The following is an 18798-nucleotide window of genomic DNA, read 5'->3' on the forward strand; positions in this document are numbered from 1 at the left end:
ATATGCAACTAGGTGGGACGAGTGGAAGTCGATGGTGGATTTCCTACATGAGGGGCATGTTAGCATGTGAAGAATGAATATGCAACTAGGTGGGGCGAGTGGAAGTCAAGGGTGGATTTGCTAGATGAGAATTAGCAAATCCGAAAAATGAATACACCCAACCCTCCCCGATAAAGTTGCACATGTGTTTCTTTTATAGTTGTATGATAGGTGGGACACGTACAGTTGCATGCGGATTGTGACACGTGCAGTTGTGTATCACATCTACACATGTAACTGGTTGTAAAAAAGATTGCGAAAAATCCTACAGAAAAAGAACATCCCCCGTGGGTTTCGGATATTGTTTTCATGCGAGGAAAATACCATTTAAAAAGGGAAATTAAACATAAATAAATCTACATGAAGTATGCCTACACTTACTAGAAAGGAAAACAATAAGTGACATGAATCCCATTTAAAAAGTAGTCTACATGGGCCTGAAAAGGCTTGACTCTTCTCTTGAAAAAAATGAAAATTTATAGCCAACATAAAAACACAACATTGGGCCCATATAAAACCCAAACACACAGATGCCAAAACAAAAACAGACCACGCGCGATACAAAACGGTCTGACAAGGAAAACGAAATGCACAGACGCGGGACACAGCTGAAACCAAGTGTGTGATCAACAGTTTTGCACGAAAAATTGCATCACTTGATCGTGTGGCGGAGAACTTAGATGTGACACAGCTAATTTTCATCTAGACATGAATTAGCAAATCTGTTCCTTTTTTTCCCTTTTAGATTTCCATGAGTAGTTTGGTATAAGTTACCCGCAAAAAAAGGTATATAAATTGATTCAAAAATAGGGGTTTGAGGCTAAGGCTAAACTTGCATTCTGAATGCTCTTTACCAAATAACAGTAGCGATGTTTGTTCTGTTTTCTAACAAATGGATTTTATTTTTGGCGAAAACTAACAAATAGATACCCAACTGAAAATGAAGGAACTATTTGTAAAATCTGCAATAACCTAATGCTTCAAAGCATTTTTGGAAAACCACATTTAGAATGTTGCCAAGCAGTAGTGAACTTTTGCTCCCGTGACATGGTGAGCTCCACGGCGACGCTGTCTGGACCATCATTTGTGCGCATCCACATCATTCCAGGTGGCGACGGCGACACTGCCTTTGCAACTTGCAGCGACAAGAGAACAAGGTGCTCCCTGGTCCACGAGAGAACAAGATGCTTGGCTAATCAATGGACATAATATCCGCATTGATCCACAAATACATCGGGTGCTTGTGCTTCTTCTTTTCCACAGGCAGCTACACCACCCCCAAAAGAATTGATTATACTACGTACATGATGTCTTAATTTCGAACAAATATGGTTTTTGCATGATTGCGGGCAAATATGATGTTACCTTATTAATATGTATTGCCGTAGCTTTTTTATGAAAGGGTGTCGCTCTGGCACATTTTTGTGGAGACTTCAAATTTCAAGTTCTATAGTGCGTCTTCGCAATTTATATATATGTAAGTTTTCAACACGTGTAATGGAATAGCAAAAGACAGAGACCGACGTGTACTTGGAAGTCAGGAACACATATTGTTTTCAACTATTATGTATTGTGCGATAGCGAAATGAGATAAGAAAGGAAGAGCATGCATGTCTTTGACTTGTGCACAGTGTACACATGATACCACCGACTTTTACAGAAAGTAATCATATGATTGCATTGTAGGTTTCATTGTACATACCCACTAGACCTACTCAAAGGAGGGTGCGATTTCAGGCTTGTTAAGAGCATCTCCAACCAGACTTTGCTAATTTGGCCCCTTGTACATTTGCGGACGCGTTCAAACAACGTTTGGGTATGTCCACTTTAACCCTCGTTTGTCCGTGTACGCAGTTGTGTCCCTCAAATTATGTGATCACATGCATATGATTAGTGCGGATGAAGAGAGAAATAGAAAAGAAAGAATAAAAATAATATGATGTGGTCAAGTATGGGCCGTGTCCGACGTGGCGGACTGCCCAGACACCCTCATTTATATTCTCCCCATATATGGGCTAAGTTACAGGGTTCAAAGAAGGATTTGGAGGTCCTGTTAGGTGGCATTTTTTCTATTCTCTCCAGTCAGGGCCATGTCTGGACTATCTACCCGGACATGTGATGATTGTTTGAGGGGTCTGGTTAAGGATGCTCTAACAAGACAATTTTAAATTTGTACGAAAACAAGTCAATTTTAGAGAATGGAAATAACATGCACAAATTTAGGCAATTGATAAGGTATAATTGCTTAATTTACAACCTAATTAATAACTATATATTTCAACTAAATCCAATGAAAAACTTCTATTCAATACTTATTCTAGTGTCTATGGAGTATTTGAGAGTTTCTGGTTTACAAAATACTTGTATTTTAAAATTGCCTCTCTCTTTCTCCAATATATCTTCACCCTTCTCTTATATATGTCTATAACAGAAAATTACATTTAAGTAAATAAATAGTCTGGAACTTCTTGAGCTTCTTTGTCTAGGGGCTCTTGTTACGACTCTAGACAAAGAAGCTCAAGATGATGGTCTATTTTTTTAGAAATGGAGGAGGACTTCTAGCCTCTACATCTGGACGATGCATGCAGTCATTGTATTGATTATTCATATAAGACCTTACAAAGTCATACAACAGTAGAACTAAAGCCACCGTCTAGGCAACATCTGTCGCTACTCCTATCCAGTTGATGTAGGGATGCTGATAGTCTGGGCCTAATACCAAACAGACCTTGCAGCCAAACCTAACATCTAAGACCTGAGGTCCCAACCAGGACGCCTGCCGGGTATGGGGCACCCACCAGTCAGGCGCTCTCCTCAACCAGGATGCCTGCCGGGTATGAGGCCGCCGTAGCTACCTGCCATCAATCCATCTTTAGTGATGTACTGTTGCATCTACCTTGCCAGGTCTAGCTGCCGTCGACGCCACCACGACGCCAGACAATGTCACCATCCTGCGCTCATCCATCATCACACACCCACCGGTGAGACCCCGCTGCTCCATGCCGCAGAGACCCGCCGTCGTCCACGCGAGAGAAGGCACGCCACACCACCTCACGCCTCTTCCATCCGGCGCCGCTCCACAAATGATGCCCCCAATAGGGAACACGACACTGTAGCGCCGCCATCATCCGATCCGGAGATCTTAGGATTTCTCCCGGAGTGGCACGAGCAGGTTGACGATAGTTGCTTGACGATGCCTTCATCAAGGTAACGACGTAGACACCACCATCGCCCGCCATGACCGGACTCGGCTCGGTTTTCACCGACGACTATGTCTCCCCAACTCGCCGCCGATGCTAATAGTGGGATCCAAGATCCGTCACTACCAGCCTGGCCAACCGTCTTCGGTGGAGAAGGCAGCCGCCACCACCATGCCCGGGCCAAGAGACCCGGACGTCCTCGTGCCGTGAAGATTACCCAGGGGATCTCCTCTTGCTGTTGTCGAGACGAGGCGCAGCCGCAGTAGATCTCGATCTAAACCCCTGGGGCCATATCAGATCTCATCACGGCCAAATCTCATCCGCCAAGCGGCCGCCGGAGATCTCCTGGCCACCGCCAACCCGCTGCGCACTGCCGTTGGAGGAGGAGGGAGATGGACGCCTACCACCGGAAGATGATGGTCTATAGCAGACTCGTATTTGAGGCGACAGCTGGTTCATCGGTGTGACTGCGTGCTGTTGTCTGGGTACAACAGGATGATGGTCTATAGCAGACTCCTGCAGGTCGGATGCGAGTTTTCCGAACCCAAAATTCATGGTGGGTGCACGTCCAATTTTGTGGACTTGCGCTAGCAGCGTCTTCTTCCCTAATCATATATGTTCTTGATTGGATGTTGGTAGGGCAATGCTTACCTGGAGTCCTTCCTTGGACAATGTTTCGAGAAGGAGGATCAACCTTAACGCAGATCTCGTGCATGTTATGCGTTCTTGCTATCAAGTTGGTTGGTACCTTTGCCCTTAACGTTAGCCTGCCATATTAGGTTCCACAGTTTCCTCCCACCATCAGAAGCTCCACTATGTTGACCCGTATCTGCAACATGATTGCACTCGTTGAATGTCATTCCATATGCACCCCTAACCAAGAAACTCTATTCTTCTCATTGTGTCAAGCAATGAGATCATCCCATGCCAATAATGGAATACACATGCCAACCACAGCATGGGCGTCATGAGGATTGGATAGCTGGAACAAGAAGTTCTGGCACCCATTTGAGCCTCGATCTGTTCCTTTTTCAAGATATGATATACTACTAGTAGTAAGTTGTATCATCATGATGATGCATTAATAATGATATATAGGACCCATTAAATTAAAGTAGAAAAACGTTCTTGCATTGATAATGATAAAGAAGGCGGGTACACCATCTCAAAAAAGAAACTACTGATAAAGAAGGCGGGCATACCCTTCCCTTTGGGTACCCAAGACTCCATCTCTCCCTTTTTGTAGCAACTACTCAAGATTTATCTCTAAAAGAAATACTGAAGATTTTCTATGGTAAGTAATATAGATAACTTAATGTGGTTGGAGCCTAGGACTGGGTAAACCTCACCCTTGTAACAAATTTTCAAAAGAAACCAGAGAGAAACGTTGGATGGTTGTGGCATGCAGCAGATAGCAGTCGATCGATCGATCGGCTTTCAGTTGCACAATTTGAGGGGAGGAGGCCAAAAATGGCGCAGGATCTTATCAGTCCACACCTGCACTCGTCACCTCCCACTTCCTCCTCCACTTGCACTCGCACTACGTCCGCTCGTTCCGCCGCCTGCGTGCTCCATGGGCGGCTACACGCCGGAGGGCGGCGGCAGCGGCGTCCGTGCCGCCCGCCCCGGACGGTACCCTCCCCTCGCCTCCCTCGTCGTCTCCACCATCGCCGCCTTCTCCGCCGTCATCGTCATCGCCGTCCTCCACTCGGTTCGTCGTCCCCGCCGTTGATTCTTGCATTTCTTGGTTTTGCGTTCCGTTCCCTGTGAATCGGATCGAATTGAAAAGTTTTCTCGAGATTGATCACGACGACGAACAATGTCGATTTCTTTAGTGTTTGCATCCACGTCGATGGTGACCATGGTTTCTCGGCGCGGTGATTGATGTTGCAGGCGTACGACGACGCGCTGTCCCGGACGCGGACGCTGCTGGGGCACAACCTGGAGCCGACGCCGTGGCACCCGTTCCCGCACGACAAGGGCCGCCCGCCGCCGCGCGCCGCGCTCCGGTGCGCATCCTACCTCTCCTGCCTCCCGCCGCTCTCGCAGCCGAAGCCGGCGGCGGCGGCGGCGGCCAACGCGTCGAGGCCGCGGCAGTGCCCGTCCTACTTCGCCGCCATCCGCCGCGACCTGGCGCCCTGGCGGCGCCGCGACGGCGGCGGCGGCGGCATCACGCGCGCGCTCCTCGAGTCGGGCCGCCACCGCGCGTCCATGCGCGTCACCATCACGGGCGGCGGGACGCGGCTGCACGTGGACCTCTACTACGCCTGCGTCCAGAGCCGCGCGCTCTTCACCGTGTGGAGCCTGCTGCAGCTCATGCGGCGCTACCCCGGCCGCGTCCCGGACGTGGACCTCATGTTCGACTGCATGGACCGGCCGGCCATCAACCGCACCGAGCACACCGGCGAGGGCGCGCCGCCGCCGCCTCCCCTGTTCCGCTACTGCACCACCCGCGACCACTTGGACATCCCGTTCCCGGACTGGTCCTTCTGGGGCTGGCCGGAGACGCACATCGAGCCGTGGACCCGGGAGTTCAGGAGCATCAAGCAGGGCTCCAGGCGGGTGCGGTGGCCGGACAGGGTGCCCACGGCGTACTGGAAGGGCAACCCGGACGTGGCGTCGCCCCTCCGCCTCGCGCTGCTCGCCTGCAACGACACCAACCTATGGCGAGCCGAGATCATGCGCCAAGTAAATCGTCGTCCATCTCTATCCATTTGAATGCACATGTGGCGAGCCGAGATCGAGCTGAACAATCACATTTGAATGCAGAACTGGGAGGAGGAGGCCAAGTCCGGGTACCAGAACTCCAAGCTCTCCAGCCAGTGCACGCACCGGTAATTCGCCTTCGTCTTCTATCTCTATCCAAGCATCCATCCACCAATCCATGGCGGCTAACGTCTTGATCATGGGGTGGCGGTGCAGGTACAAGATCTACGCGGAGGGGTTCGCGTGGTCGGTGAGCCTCAAGTACATCCTGTCGTGCGGGTCCATGGCGCTGCTGATCGACCCGCTGTACCAGGACTTCTTCAGCCGGGGGCTGGAGCCGCGGGTGAACCACTGGCCGGTGAGCACGGTGGGGATGTGCGAGTCCATCCGGGACGCCGTGGAGTGGGGCAACGCGCACCCGGAGGATGCGGAGCGCGTCGGGAAGCGCGGCCAGCGGCTCATGCAGGAGCTGGGCATGGACACCGTCTACGACTACATGCTGCACCTGCTCACCGAGTACGCCGCGCTGCTCGACTTCCGGCCGGGGCCGCCGCACTCGTCCCAAGAGGTCTGCGCCGGTTCCGTGCTCTGCCTCGCCGACGACCGCCAGAGGAGGTTCCTGGAGGCGTCCGCCGCGTACCCCGCCACCGCCGGGCCGTGCTCCATGCCGCCGTCCGACGGCTGATCAATGCAAGTCAATGCGGGGTGGAGATTGAGCGTCCGTGCGTCGAGGGTAAAGGTGCATGCGATGCGCAATGGATGCGCCGACTTGTACTACTACTGCCATTATCAGGGATGATACGCCCGTGGGCGGGGCTGATTTGCGAGATTCTTTAGCCTGAGAGTGAGAGGGGGTGGGTCAGGATGGGGGTAGCGGTAGAGGGACACTAGTGTAGTGGAGTGGTACTAATCTCGGCACGTCACAATTTTGATTTTGGATTAGCTACTGTTGATCAGTCTCTAATAAACCTAAATGATAAGTGCCTTGCGAGAGAAAAGTGGGGAAAAAGTTTGAACGCTTTGTGTTTAATGAACAAGGTGATTCCATTTATTTTGTTTCTTTTTGAAGCAAAACTGAACAAGGTGGTAAATAATGCAGGTGCGCCTTACTAGGCAGATGGGCAGAAATTGCTTTGGTGGAGAGTTGTCATTCTGTTGCGCCTTCCATGGTCTAGTGTCTCATCTTCCTTTTGTGCATTTGCTGGTGTTGTAATCAGTTTTTGTAGCTGTGGTTAGTTATTTCGGTTGTTGGGCTATGCGGAGTAGCTGGTTATTAATGAAAAAACTCCTTTCGAGAAAACCAAATTTTCAAAGTCAAGGCTCTGCCATTCTTCAAAGGGAAACGCTTTGAATCAGCGGGGTCGATTTCAGCAAAGCTTCCGCCGCCTCCATCGCATGCCACGCGTCCAGTGGTCCTACACACGAAACCGGTGGTGCTCAACAATCGCCCGCAGCGAAACAATCCCCATCCATGGCCACATTCTTCTTCCTGTTGCAGGGAAAGATTTTTGCAACAAAACTCTTTTTGCATAAGGCTCTATGCAACAAAGCTCCTGTTACAGAGATCGAACAAAAAAAAACGGTTTGAAAAAGTTCTGCAAAAAGGTTGTTGTTGCGGAAGACTGGGTGCAACAAGGCTAATGTTGCAAAAAATCAAAGAGAAAAAAGATGGTCCGAGAAAGATTGCAACCAGACCGTTGTTGCAGAGAGATGAGCGCGCTCCAAAAAAGTTTCGCAATAACGTCCTTGTTTCAGAAGCATGAGCGCAAGAAGGCTCCAGATGAAGAAATCAAAGACGAAAAAACAGTCCGAGAAAGATTGCAACAAGACTGCAGAGAGATTAGCGCGACATTAAGCTTGTTGAAGAGATCAACGGCTCCTTGGCACTCCATCCAACGGCTATTGAGGCAGCGGATCTTTTCATATTATCCAGCGGCCGATGCATAGCGCTGCCCTTTTTCAAACTACTAAACACGTTCTTTTGCCAAGAAACGCGTTCATCTTTCACTCTCTTTGGTTTGTATTAGAGCGTTAGCACCCATGAATGGGAATCATTTATACAAGAAGGAAATTAGGTGAAGATGTTCAAAATTGTGAGAACTTTGGTAAAAAATGACTGCAGGAACTCAGAAACACGCCCCACCCTCCCTAGTCGTCTCCTCTCCTAACCCTAGCGAGAGGCGAACTTGGACGCGCCGTCCCGCTACTTCTCCTTTGTCAGTATGTCGCCGCCCCCTCCTCGGGCGGCTCTATGGGCGTGGGAGTGTGAAGGTCCTGATCTACTAAATGGAGATGTAGTATTCCAAATTTTGGGTCTTTAGGTAGAGGCCTTGGGCCTCTGAACAAAGTGGTTTTCTTATACTTTTCTTCTAAGAAACAAAACCGATCAAGGTATATGTAAGGTTGTTTCATTGATCATGCAATGGAAGGCAATAGCGGCTGTGTTGGGTAAGATTCAAACCATAGTCGATGTGCCTTACTAGGCAGATTTGTAGAAATGGTGTGGGCGGGGAGTTTTTACTCAATTTGCGACTTCCATTGTATAGGGACTCATCTTCCTTTTGAGCATTTGTGAACGTTGCAATGAATTTCTACTTTGAAGTTTTGGTTAGTTATTTCGGTTCACAAACTATGCGGAGTAGCTGGTAATTAATGAAATGTCTATTTCAAAAAAACAAATTTCGGATACTTCTCCTTCCTTATCTGTCGCTTCGGCCCTTCTGGCGACGGTGATGGTGTACAACATAGTCGCCTCTAGCCGCGTGTCATCGATGGGGGTGGTGGTGTCTACCCAACAAATAAGTATTTCTTGAGCCTTTCGATCTCAATGGTGTTGTCCATAGCAGCATCTTGATTCGCATGTAGATTCCTGTTGTTTGTTCTAGACAGTGAGGTTAGGGTTTGGGGGGTTAGTTCGTGACCTCCGACCTCATCCGCCCGTTAGTGTGCCCTTCGGTGTCGGTGTGAGGCAAGCAGTATTAAATGGACATTGGACTCTTAGAACTATGACTCTTTTGGTTGTGATAATTTTCCACGGTCTCACTTGCCCTTCGTGGTCGATGATGTAAGGCTAGCTCCAATGTTGGAGCAGCTTGTGATGGTGCAACATTGTCTCATTTGAGATGAAGAAGACAGTCGGTCCAAGGTTTTCAATGTAATTTCTTTATTTTCATAGTTGTTCTATTTAGTCACTTGATAATTAATGCTTTTTAATTTCGCCTACGTTGTCTCAACATAGTCGGTCCTAAGATGGGGTAAAGGAGGAGGATTGTGATATTCTTGGCGAGCCAACATCAAAACTCAGACACTCTTATGGAGATGAAACCCATAAGAACATCGTCGAGGTGCAACCCTCAGCAATGTGGCATATCGGAACCTGCGTGCGGTGTTAAATGGGTAAGGGTCAGGTCATCACCCCCTTGGTGGCGTGTCGTATCTTGATCTGGATACGGTCATGCGTGAGCAAGGATCAGGTCGTCGCATCCTTAGTGGTGCGCTACATCGGCGCCCTGGTGTAGTGGAAAATGAGCAATGGTCTTCACATTTGACTCAACAAGCTGAAAAGGTAAGGAAGCTAGCCGAGCCTAGCAGGATCCGCATAGGTGCTGGAATGTAGGGTCTCTGGTGGGTAAGTTACGGGAGTTAGTTGATAGTGGTGATGAGAGGTGTTGATATCCTATGCATCTAAGAAATCAAATGGAAGGGATAGAAGGCGAAGGAGGTGAAGGATACCGGCTTCAAGCTATGGTACACGTGGACAACTACAACACAAAAATGGAATAGGAATTTTGGTCAGCAAGAGCGTCAAGTATGAAGTGGGAGATAGAAAGAGGACTAGATTATCCTCATCAAGTTGATCATTAGAGACTTAGTTCTCAATGTTATCAACAAGTATGCCCCAACTAGGGCACAATGAGGCCATCAAGAGGAAGTTGTGGAAAGGTCTGGAGGACATAGTTACGAGAAGCTCTTCATATGAGTCAATTGCCACATAGATACATCTAACACAGGTGTTGAAGGGGTGCATAGGGCCTTTAGTTATGGCAACAAGAATCAATGAGATGATGAAAGTTTCAATTTAGACTATGACATGATTGTAGCTAACACCCTCTCTGGAAAAAGATAATCCCATCTAAAGTTTACCCCTTAGAGGTGTCAAAAAAAGGGATTTCACTTTTTTGGGTTTTGACTTTTAGTAGTAACACTTCACATGGAGAGAGTGTGGTCCCTCAACTTGTGGTGGCTTACTTTCACTATTTGATTCGTTTAGAAGGTGATGCAAAAAATATGTCGACGAAGACATCGACTTGTGTTCAAAAGGTGATTAAGGCCGAGTTCTTGATTCTCCGGAATCCAATTTTGGGAAGCTTCCCCTAGAATCAACCATCGAGTTCTTTTCTAAGATTGTGGGATGCAGTTGTGTGCTGAAATGTCTGTAATGTCCTGAACTGAAAATGTGTGTCGAATTGCTGACACTTAGTTGTTTTGAGTGCTAATATTACTACTACAATAAAGATGGTTTTCACGTTTCCTTTGCTACACTACAAAAGAGGGTCAACTACAAATAGAATGACAAATCTCATTGACAGTAGCCAATCATCTACTCCCTCCGTTCCAAATTATTCGTCGCTGAAATGGATGTATCTAGAACTAAAATACATCTAGATACATCCATACGTGCGACAAGTAATTCGGAACGAAGGGAGTAGCAACTAACATCCATCTATTGACCATTGACAGTAGCTAGTCATCAAGCAAGTAACTAGGAGTCATCTACCAAATCTCTAGCAACTCAACATCATTCATATCCAAATCAATAACCATTCATCATCTATCCAGCAGCAAATCTGAAGCAAAAAACCAAGGAGAAAATCATCTAGCAAAAAAACTACATATGCATCATTCATCCATCTACCAAATCTCTAGCAACTAACAACATCATTCATATGAAGCAACAATAATCATTCAACATTTATCCAGCAGCAAATGTGTAGCAAGAACAGGATCAGGAGGAAATGAGCTCGCCAGCCAGAGACGAGATCAGGAAGAAGATGAGCTCGCCAGTCTTGGAGAAAACGGGGCACCGTAGGTCAAGGGTGAGCTCGGGCGAGGTCCCGGCTGGGTCTGGTTGGGCGGCGGCGCGTGCTCCTCTACTGAGCGTAGATATGCAGCTCAAATATGGGTACGCCACAACAGGCTATCTTCCCCTGGGAAGTTGCGCTGTTGAACATGCTAATCTTTTTTAGATTGCTCTGATTTACGTGGACAGGTTTCAAACGAGGGTCAGAGCATTTCAGCCGTGCAATAAAATTCGGGAACAGGATAAAATCCTATCCATGATAAGCATTTCAGCCGTGCAATAAAATTCGGGAACAGGATAAAATCCTATCCATGATAACGCTATCTTTTGCCAAAGAACGAAGCTACCGTGAGCTGCTTTGTACCAAACGCAATTATACCTCACAGCCGTGTAGATTCCAACTAAAGTAGGGAGCTCCCACGTTCTAACAGATTAAGTTGGCAGAAATACGAAGGGCAAGGAATTATCTAAGTCATACTTGAAAAGCACTGCAAGAGAAGGATAATTCAGTGGTACCGAGGTGCCTCCTCTAAACCAGAGATGCCTACTAGTGTTTCTGACGACCCATGTACAAAATGAGACCAGCCCGGGAAGATAGCAACCGAAATCCCCAAAATAAGCTGCAACATCGCAGCAAGTCATTGGAGCGTATCATGAACGTGACACGGCAGCTGCCACCATCAGCAAGCTTGCAACCTACCACCAATACTAATCAAGCCAGATATCTGTATGTGTTGGCGTTGTCCTTGTCCCGCTCCAGGTAATCCCTCGTGATGAGATCTTCAATCCTCTTCTTGATTGCTTTGAAGTCAGGCTGCGGGAGGAACAAAAAAATCAGGTTACAGAACTGAATTCAAGCTAAAAATCTGTCAGTTGCTAAACCAACCCATGTGTCAAAACAAATATGAACAGTCTAGACAAGCATAAACAGCTAGCTAAGTCTTTTGAATTCAAGCTAAACATCTGTCAGCTGCTAAACCAACCGATGTGTCAAAACAAATATGAACAGTATACAAAGCATAAACAGCTAGCTATGTCATTTGCCTACAACTACCCCAAAACATGACATTAGCAACTTCAGTGCAAACATCAGGCGTCAGCCACATTGTGTTCAAAAAAAGAATAGGAAAAATCATCCATAACAAAAGGCAAGTGCAACAAAAATGACAATGTTAGTGCATGCTATGCCAATGAATTTGGGTAATGTTTAACAGTAGCAAGTTATGTAAACAAAAATCGATGATGTTAAATGCGCATAGTAGCAAGATATGCCAAATTCCCAATGACCAAGTATGTAGAGAAGAACAGTACCTTGAACATGCGGCTGAGCTGCTCCACACATTCCGCAACTAGCTGTGTATGGGCCATAACTTTGCGACTCTTCATGATACGCACAATTGATGCATCAATTGCATACCTCCGGTCCTTGTCAACGTCCTCAACAACCTTTTTCTTCTCATCAACAGGAGGTAGGGGTATCTGCAAGTAAAGTGAATATGCAATCAGAAAGCATCACATAGATATAATAGCCTATAAAGACCAAAGAAGAGAAAACCAGAAAATACCTTGATCCTTCTCATCCTGTCAGTAAATTTTGAATTGAACTCAAAAGAATCATTGGGCGAAATAGTTCTACCAGCTGGTTCTTTGCTAAGAATCTTGTATTTCGCGCAAGAGAGAGAATGGAGCAAACGGACAACATCATCATCTGACAGGTTCAGCTGTGTTACAATCTCAGAGTAACTAAGCTTAGTAGATCCATTGAATAACAACAGCAGTGCAGCCTGCCAAAACAATAAGCATGTCAAAATAAATCGCAGATGACAGATTATAACTTGCAAGTACACATTTGTCAAAGTGAATGTATACAGTTTGTCAAAGTTACCTGATATGTTGTAACAATGAGCTCTATAGTTTTAGCATCAAATTTTGCACTGATATTGCAGGTCCCCAAGGAGTATATCCAGGTAAGCTTCCTGTGCTTTGTTCTTGTTGCGTAGAACTCCTTAAAAACCTCTACACATTTCACCTGATAAAAATCGATAGTGTAGATAAATTTCCATTTCCAAAAACGCAAAAACAGGAAATACTTAAATCAAAAATCATGCTCCTTATTTCCCAAGAAAATAGTTATCTTACCATCTCAGAGGGAAGGTTTATGTCAAAAGTTTTGTAGGTTGGCCAGAATCCAGTTGTCAAGACAGTAACAGCCAAGTCTACCCCAGGATTCGACTCCGGATGATCAGCTACAAACTCTTCAAACTTAGTTTGATGATCTCTTGCAACAGTAAGGTCAGTAACCATGCCTTCCATTTTTGAAGTAAACTGCCCGCCGCACTGCTGCTTGAGCTTTGTCAGGATGCTTCTTTCATGTTCATCATTGGCACTCTTGTCAAAAAGCAATCTCCTTGCAAGTTTCTTCCTGTAAAATTGATCGAGCATTTCAACATAAATACAAAGCTCCAAATGATGATCAACTATTCAGTTGTGGAGGTTAAATAGGCAAAAAAATCCCAAGCAAGGTTAACAAGTAGTTACCTGTAGAACTCGGCAAAGAGATCTTTATCACTAATGTACGCAAGCAACCGCACCACCTGAAAGCCATTCACTGACAAACTTGAGTAACTTACTCTAAACTTATGACATCAGCAAATGTGAAGGCAGTTGTACCTTCTCAAGGGCATCCTCAATGGCCTCATCGCTGAGCTTCTCACTGCAGCCTTTCTTCAAAATGTTGTCACAGAAGGTGGCAAGTAATTCAGCACTGGAACTGCCAGAGACACCCTTATTGCAGAAGACCTCAAAGGCTTCTTTAAGTGCCTGGACAAAGAGAAGTTTGAGAATGAGGCAGCCATTTCAATTTACGATGAAAGCAACGTGGAAAACAAACGTATCAACCAGCAGACCTTGTGAAAGAGTGTATGGCCCTGAAAACAATCTGTCACATATGCTACATACTTGTCATGCAGCTCAATGATTTTCCAGACAAAAACCTGAAAGGCAAATAACAAGCATTAGGTAACAGATGTCAATTATAAGTGTAGTAAAATAAAGTTACACACCTGTTCCTGCATGCCAACCATCTCCTTCTTCTCTGGCTGTACAAACAATAATTTCAGAATATGTATTCGCAGAAAAAAAAAGAATATTAATGTGGAATGGCGTCATTGACACTTGAATGATATATATTACTCCCTCCGTCCCATAATATAAGATGAAAGAGTGTCTTCTTGAACCATATGATATGAGACGGAGGGAGTACTACGCTAATTCAACTGTCTAATCAAATTGAACCACAAACAAGTGCACAAATGATGTGATGGCTGAAGTTAAAGACTGCACCTTCTTGTTATTAGCAGAATCTTCTGCTTGCTTGACCAAAGCTGTACCCTCATTCGTAACATGCTGCAAAGATGTACAGTTAAATCACAATTTAGGATTAACTGTGAGGAGTAGAAAGGAGAGCTGAGAGAACTTGAGGACTATAGGGAATACCGTTTTAAACATGTTAGAAATAGGTTCCAGACCACGGGTGATTTTTGAGAAGAGTCTGTACATCCTTGAAAGATCCTCAACCTGTAGCAAACGATGGATGAGTGGCCAATTCTGTTGATGAATATCATACACTGTTAAGAAATGTACATCCTTCTGATCAAACCTTGTCATCCCGAAGCAATGCAAAACATCCAGAATGCTCCTTCTCCAAAAGTTGGGTTGCATAACTGGCAAGCAATTCATTTTGCACTTTCTGTAAAATCAGGAATCACAAATTAAATACATATATATCACAGACTGCATTATTTTGTATCATTCATCAAAGATTGGTCATCAAAATATTCTGGTTACTAAACTGTGAATGCATATTCAAAATATAATCATTGCAACAAAAAACAGTCAAGAGAGTTCCAAACAGGTTCACAAACTTTCAACATACCTCCAGCAACTTCGGCTCACTATTAATATGCAAGTAGTGACCAACTCGCTCCTTCTCTCTTTTCAGGCACTCTTCAGCCTAATGAAAGAGGCATCAGCAATCCATTACATAGAACAAAAATACAAGGCATAGGTAAATATGTAGGCAGTCCAAAGGCCTTATATCAATGGTACCTTTATCATGTAATCAGGACAAGAATCCTCAACAATCCAGCTTTGAGCTTTGACAGAATAGTAATCTGTAGTATCCTTGAGCAAGAAATCTTCGAAGTCATTCTCGTAACAATCCATATTACCTAACCCAATTTCAACGAATATATCCAAGACGTTCTTCAGCAAGGCCCTGTCAATCTGTTCACCTTCACGCTCTTGATCAATCTGTTTAAGAAAGGTGCCGCCACACTCAGTTATATATGTACACAAAATCATTGGATATAAGTTCATAGAGAGATGCAAAGACTCACCAGAGCTATCACCGCATCTTTTACCTTCCCTTTGATCTCTTGAAATATCTGTTACCATGAGTTGACCGATTAGAACAGAAAAATAAAACACTAAAAATATGCATATATCAAGAACAGGAACTACAAAATGGCAATTTACCAGGTCTCGGAAGCAAATAAGCCCAACATCTCTAAGTGCAGTAAGCGACCTCCGTGTGATGAAGTACCGGTCAAGATAATGGAAAAAGCGTGAAAGCCACCTAACCATAACTTTATGGTTTGACCACCTTTGTACCAGCTCTCTGAGCATAAACTCATCATGCTTCTCTTTTAATGATGGCAAGACCTACAGTAATTTGAGTATAAGTAAAAGGTGAGCAAACAAATAAACCAGAGGATGATTATAAAACAAACTGTAAGATGTGTGCTTGTGTGACTCGTGTCACAAATTCAGAACATAACTATCACACTGGATTCCTAGTCCCCCTTCATCCCATCACATCACAGAAAGATTACAAGTTACATAACTAGACTAAATATGGTGGAGAAAATATACACTCAATGACAATGACCTTAAATATCCAAAAATTATACGAGGATATACTATTAACTTTTACATTTAAATTCAGCGGAATAAAATCATTCAGTCACACAAACAGAGTCTCTACAGGATAAATAAATGGACTCAATGTTCATATAACCAGCCCGGAATGGTGACCCTGACAGAGTGAGTTATTCGACAAGACAATCTTAGTGATAGACAAGATAGCTAGACAAGTGTTTCATCGGATTAGAGGAGCAATAAATTTTAACCAGATATACAGTGCAAACATGATAAAAGTACTCTTCATCTCAAGAACAACCACAGAAAACGCTGAGAACAGTTCTAAAATGCAGGTTTCACTTTTCCAGCTCCGTGAAGAAATTTGTTTGCATAGCAGCTTTGGCCCCAGAAAGATGGAGCAGAAATAAACTGACCTAAAAACACATTGTCGAGTAAAAGCAAACTGACTGGTGCATTTATGTTAAGGGATGTTTGACTGGGATACTGGAATTCTAATAGGAAGGTTTGTTTCAAATTGTGCAGGCACAAAATATTTAAACAGGATCTTATCATGTGTGTTAGTAAATACTCCCTCCGTAAACTAATATAAGAGCGTTTAGATCACTACTTTAGTAATCTAAACACTCTTATATTAGTTTACAGAGGGAGTACTAGTAAGATAGAATGTAATCAGTTGCATCCAGTAAGACAACTCCCCTCCCGCTACACCTCAACCCAAAAAAAAACGCGTGCAAATCCATGGGTGGCGCATGTTCGAAACCAAAACACAATCAGATTCGTCTTATTGATTGGACCGGGGAACCAACAGCACAGGCACACACACACGAAACAGGGAACAATCTGAACACACGACACGGCATGTAAGCATAAGCGGGAGCAGGAAAATCAGCTCACCGTGGCCCGGATGTACTCCTCGAAGGCCTCGCGGTACTTGTCGTAGAGCTGCTGCGAGTAGTCGTGCGGTGGCTTCTGCGTGCACATGTTGTATATCGTCCTGCGCGACAAAGGAGAGACAAGCAAAGGGGCGGGGAAACCCTAGATCAGCACCGGATCAGATCGAATCGGGCCTAGCCCAGGCACGGCCGGAGGGAGGCGGGGACGGGGGCGACTTACGTGTAGAGCATCATGTAGTCCTCGGAGCTGAACTGCGGCTCGGGCTTGCCCTCGAGGATGTTGATGAGCTTGGTGATGCCCCGCTGCATGAACGCCCACCCATCCTCCAGATCGATCGTCTTGCGGTCCTGCCCGTGGCCCGCCATCGCCGCCGTAGCCGCCGGTTTTCCGCCCCCGACGGCGGCCGCAAACCCTAGAGGAGGAGGCTGGGTTCTGTTGCGCCCGTCGCCGCGTGGGGTTTGGGGGAGGAGAGAGATGGTGGGTTGGAGACGGGGCGGACGGCTTATGAGGAGGGGAATCCCGTCGCAACCAAGGACGTTTTGATTGGAGGAAGGTTCGCTTCCGCTCCCGGGGGCCGTTTGGGCCGTCCGATCGGCGGATGACGGCTGGGATGAGGCGTGTGCGAGGGGATCGTGTCGCCCCTGTTATCTAGCCACGCGTGTAGGTCGGTTCGGCACATGATTACGACTGCGTTGAGTTGAACACATGCTTAGTAGATTAGCTCATGTCTGACTGGCCGGTGGGACATGCTCAGAACCATAATCTACCCCCATTGTGTTTTTTATATTATGCAAAAAATATTAGCGGATGTGAATCTTTAAACTCAAATCTCGATCAAACCTTATTCAATTTTATTTATTTATAAACTGACTATGTCTCTCTCTCTCCCAAAAATTGTTGTTGTATTTAATGTACATCGTTCAAAAGTGACACCACCAAACAATTATATATCTTCAAATCAAAACAAATTGGCAGTACGTGGCGTCTCAATCATCATGTGTTATGCCTATATTTGTGTTTTGTAGTCTGTGTAATCCAAATACACGTGGCCATAAAACTAAATTTAGTTCTCTGGATAATATTTAAGTTAAGCTCTCATGAGTGAATAAGTAATTATGTTATGTCAATGTGATTCTTTTTCCGGAATATTGGATCATGTGATTGTAGCATATGTGAGAATGAGAAGTGATGGTCGAGACTTTGCCCCCATTGGTCTTCACATTATTGCATTGTCCAGGCGTGTCGCACTTAGGCCAATCCTAGCGATCGTTTAGTATTAGTCATATGTAACCTTGTCAGTCATATGCTTATAGTCTCGGAGTATCATAATTATATAGAGCAAGTATTTAAGTGCATCTCATTTTCATAAGATTAGGGCACTTCTAATGAATTACTATATCTTTAGAAGCTACATCATATGTACTCTCTCTTCATTTTTGTATACAAGGTCACTTCACATTCTTATGTCCAACACTGGCCATTAATTTTAACAGAAAAAATATGAGTTATATGTCATAAAAGTATGTCACTGGATGCACATGTCAATGAACTTTTTGATGATATAGTTTTGATGACATATAACCCATAATTTGTTGACTAAAATTACAAGTCAAAGTTTGAAACGAAAAAGAGTGGCCTTGTATACAAAAACAAAGGGAGTATTTAGATATAGCTCCTCCAATTAATTGCACTATCTTATTGTTGTATCTATAAGCAATCTCTCATTTAATGTATTTTGTGAGAGAAAATCTGTGAGTTGTTTTGGTTTTGATACTAAGAGCTATATCTAGATTAAGATACACTCCCTTTGTTCACAAATATAAGATGTTTTCAATATTTCATACAGACTACATACGGATTGAAATGAGTGAACAAGCACACTAAAACGTGTCTATATACATAATATTCACAAAAAGTTAAAACTTCTTACTTGTGGAT

At 45.0% G+C, this 18798-nt stretch overlaps 2 protein-coding genes across 2 annotated transcripts; one reads left to right on the top strand and one right to left on the bottom strand.

The window, feature by feature from the left end:
* Positions 1-4481: 4481 nt before the first annotated feature.
* Positions 4482-7061, top strand: LOC123180501 (protein O-glucosyltransferase 1). Its single transcript, XM_044592570.1, has 4 exons — positions 4482-4950; positions 5133-5927; positions 6009-6073; positions 6162-7061. The coding sequence occupies exons 1-4, from the start codon at positions 4642-4644 to the stop codon at positions 6628-6630; spliced, it is 1638 nt and encodes a 545-aa protein (XP_044448505.1). The 5' UTR covers positions 4482-4641; the 3' UTR covers positions 6631-7061.
* Positions 7062-11472: 4411 nt separating this feature from the next.
* On the bottom strand, positions 11473-17379 carry LOC123180502 (cullin-1). The gene is made up of 18 exons (XM_044592571.1): positions 17080-17379; positions 16861-16960; positions 15562-15747; positions 15423-15470; positions 15133-15336; positions 14960-15037; positions 14684-14773; positions 14521-14601; positions 14368-14430; positions 14088-14123; positions 13932-14018; positions 13696-13845; positions 13564-13619; positions 13165-13447; positions 12911-13054; positions 12591-12809; positions 12337-12504; positions 11473-11839 (listed from the first exon to the last, which is right to left on the bottom strand). The coding sequence occupies exons 1-18, from the start codon at positions 17223-17225 to the stop codon at positions 11738-11740; spliced, it is 2241 nt and encodes a 746-aa protein (XP_044448506.1). The 5' UTR covers positions 17226-17379; the 3' UTR covers positions 11473-11737.
* Between the last annotated feature and the right edge of the window lie 1419 nt (positions 17380-18798).

The sequence above is a fragment of the Triticum aestivum genome, chromosome 1D (genome assembly GCF_018294505.1).
Source record: "Triticum aestivum cultivar Chinese Spring chromosome 1D, IWGSC CS RefSeq v2.1, whole genome shotgun sequence".
Classification (NCBI taxonomy): domain Eukaryota; kingdom Viridiplantae; phylum Streptophyta; class Magnoliopsida; order Poales; family Poaceae; genus Triticum; species Triticum aestivum.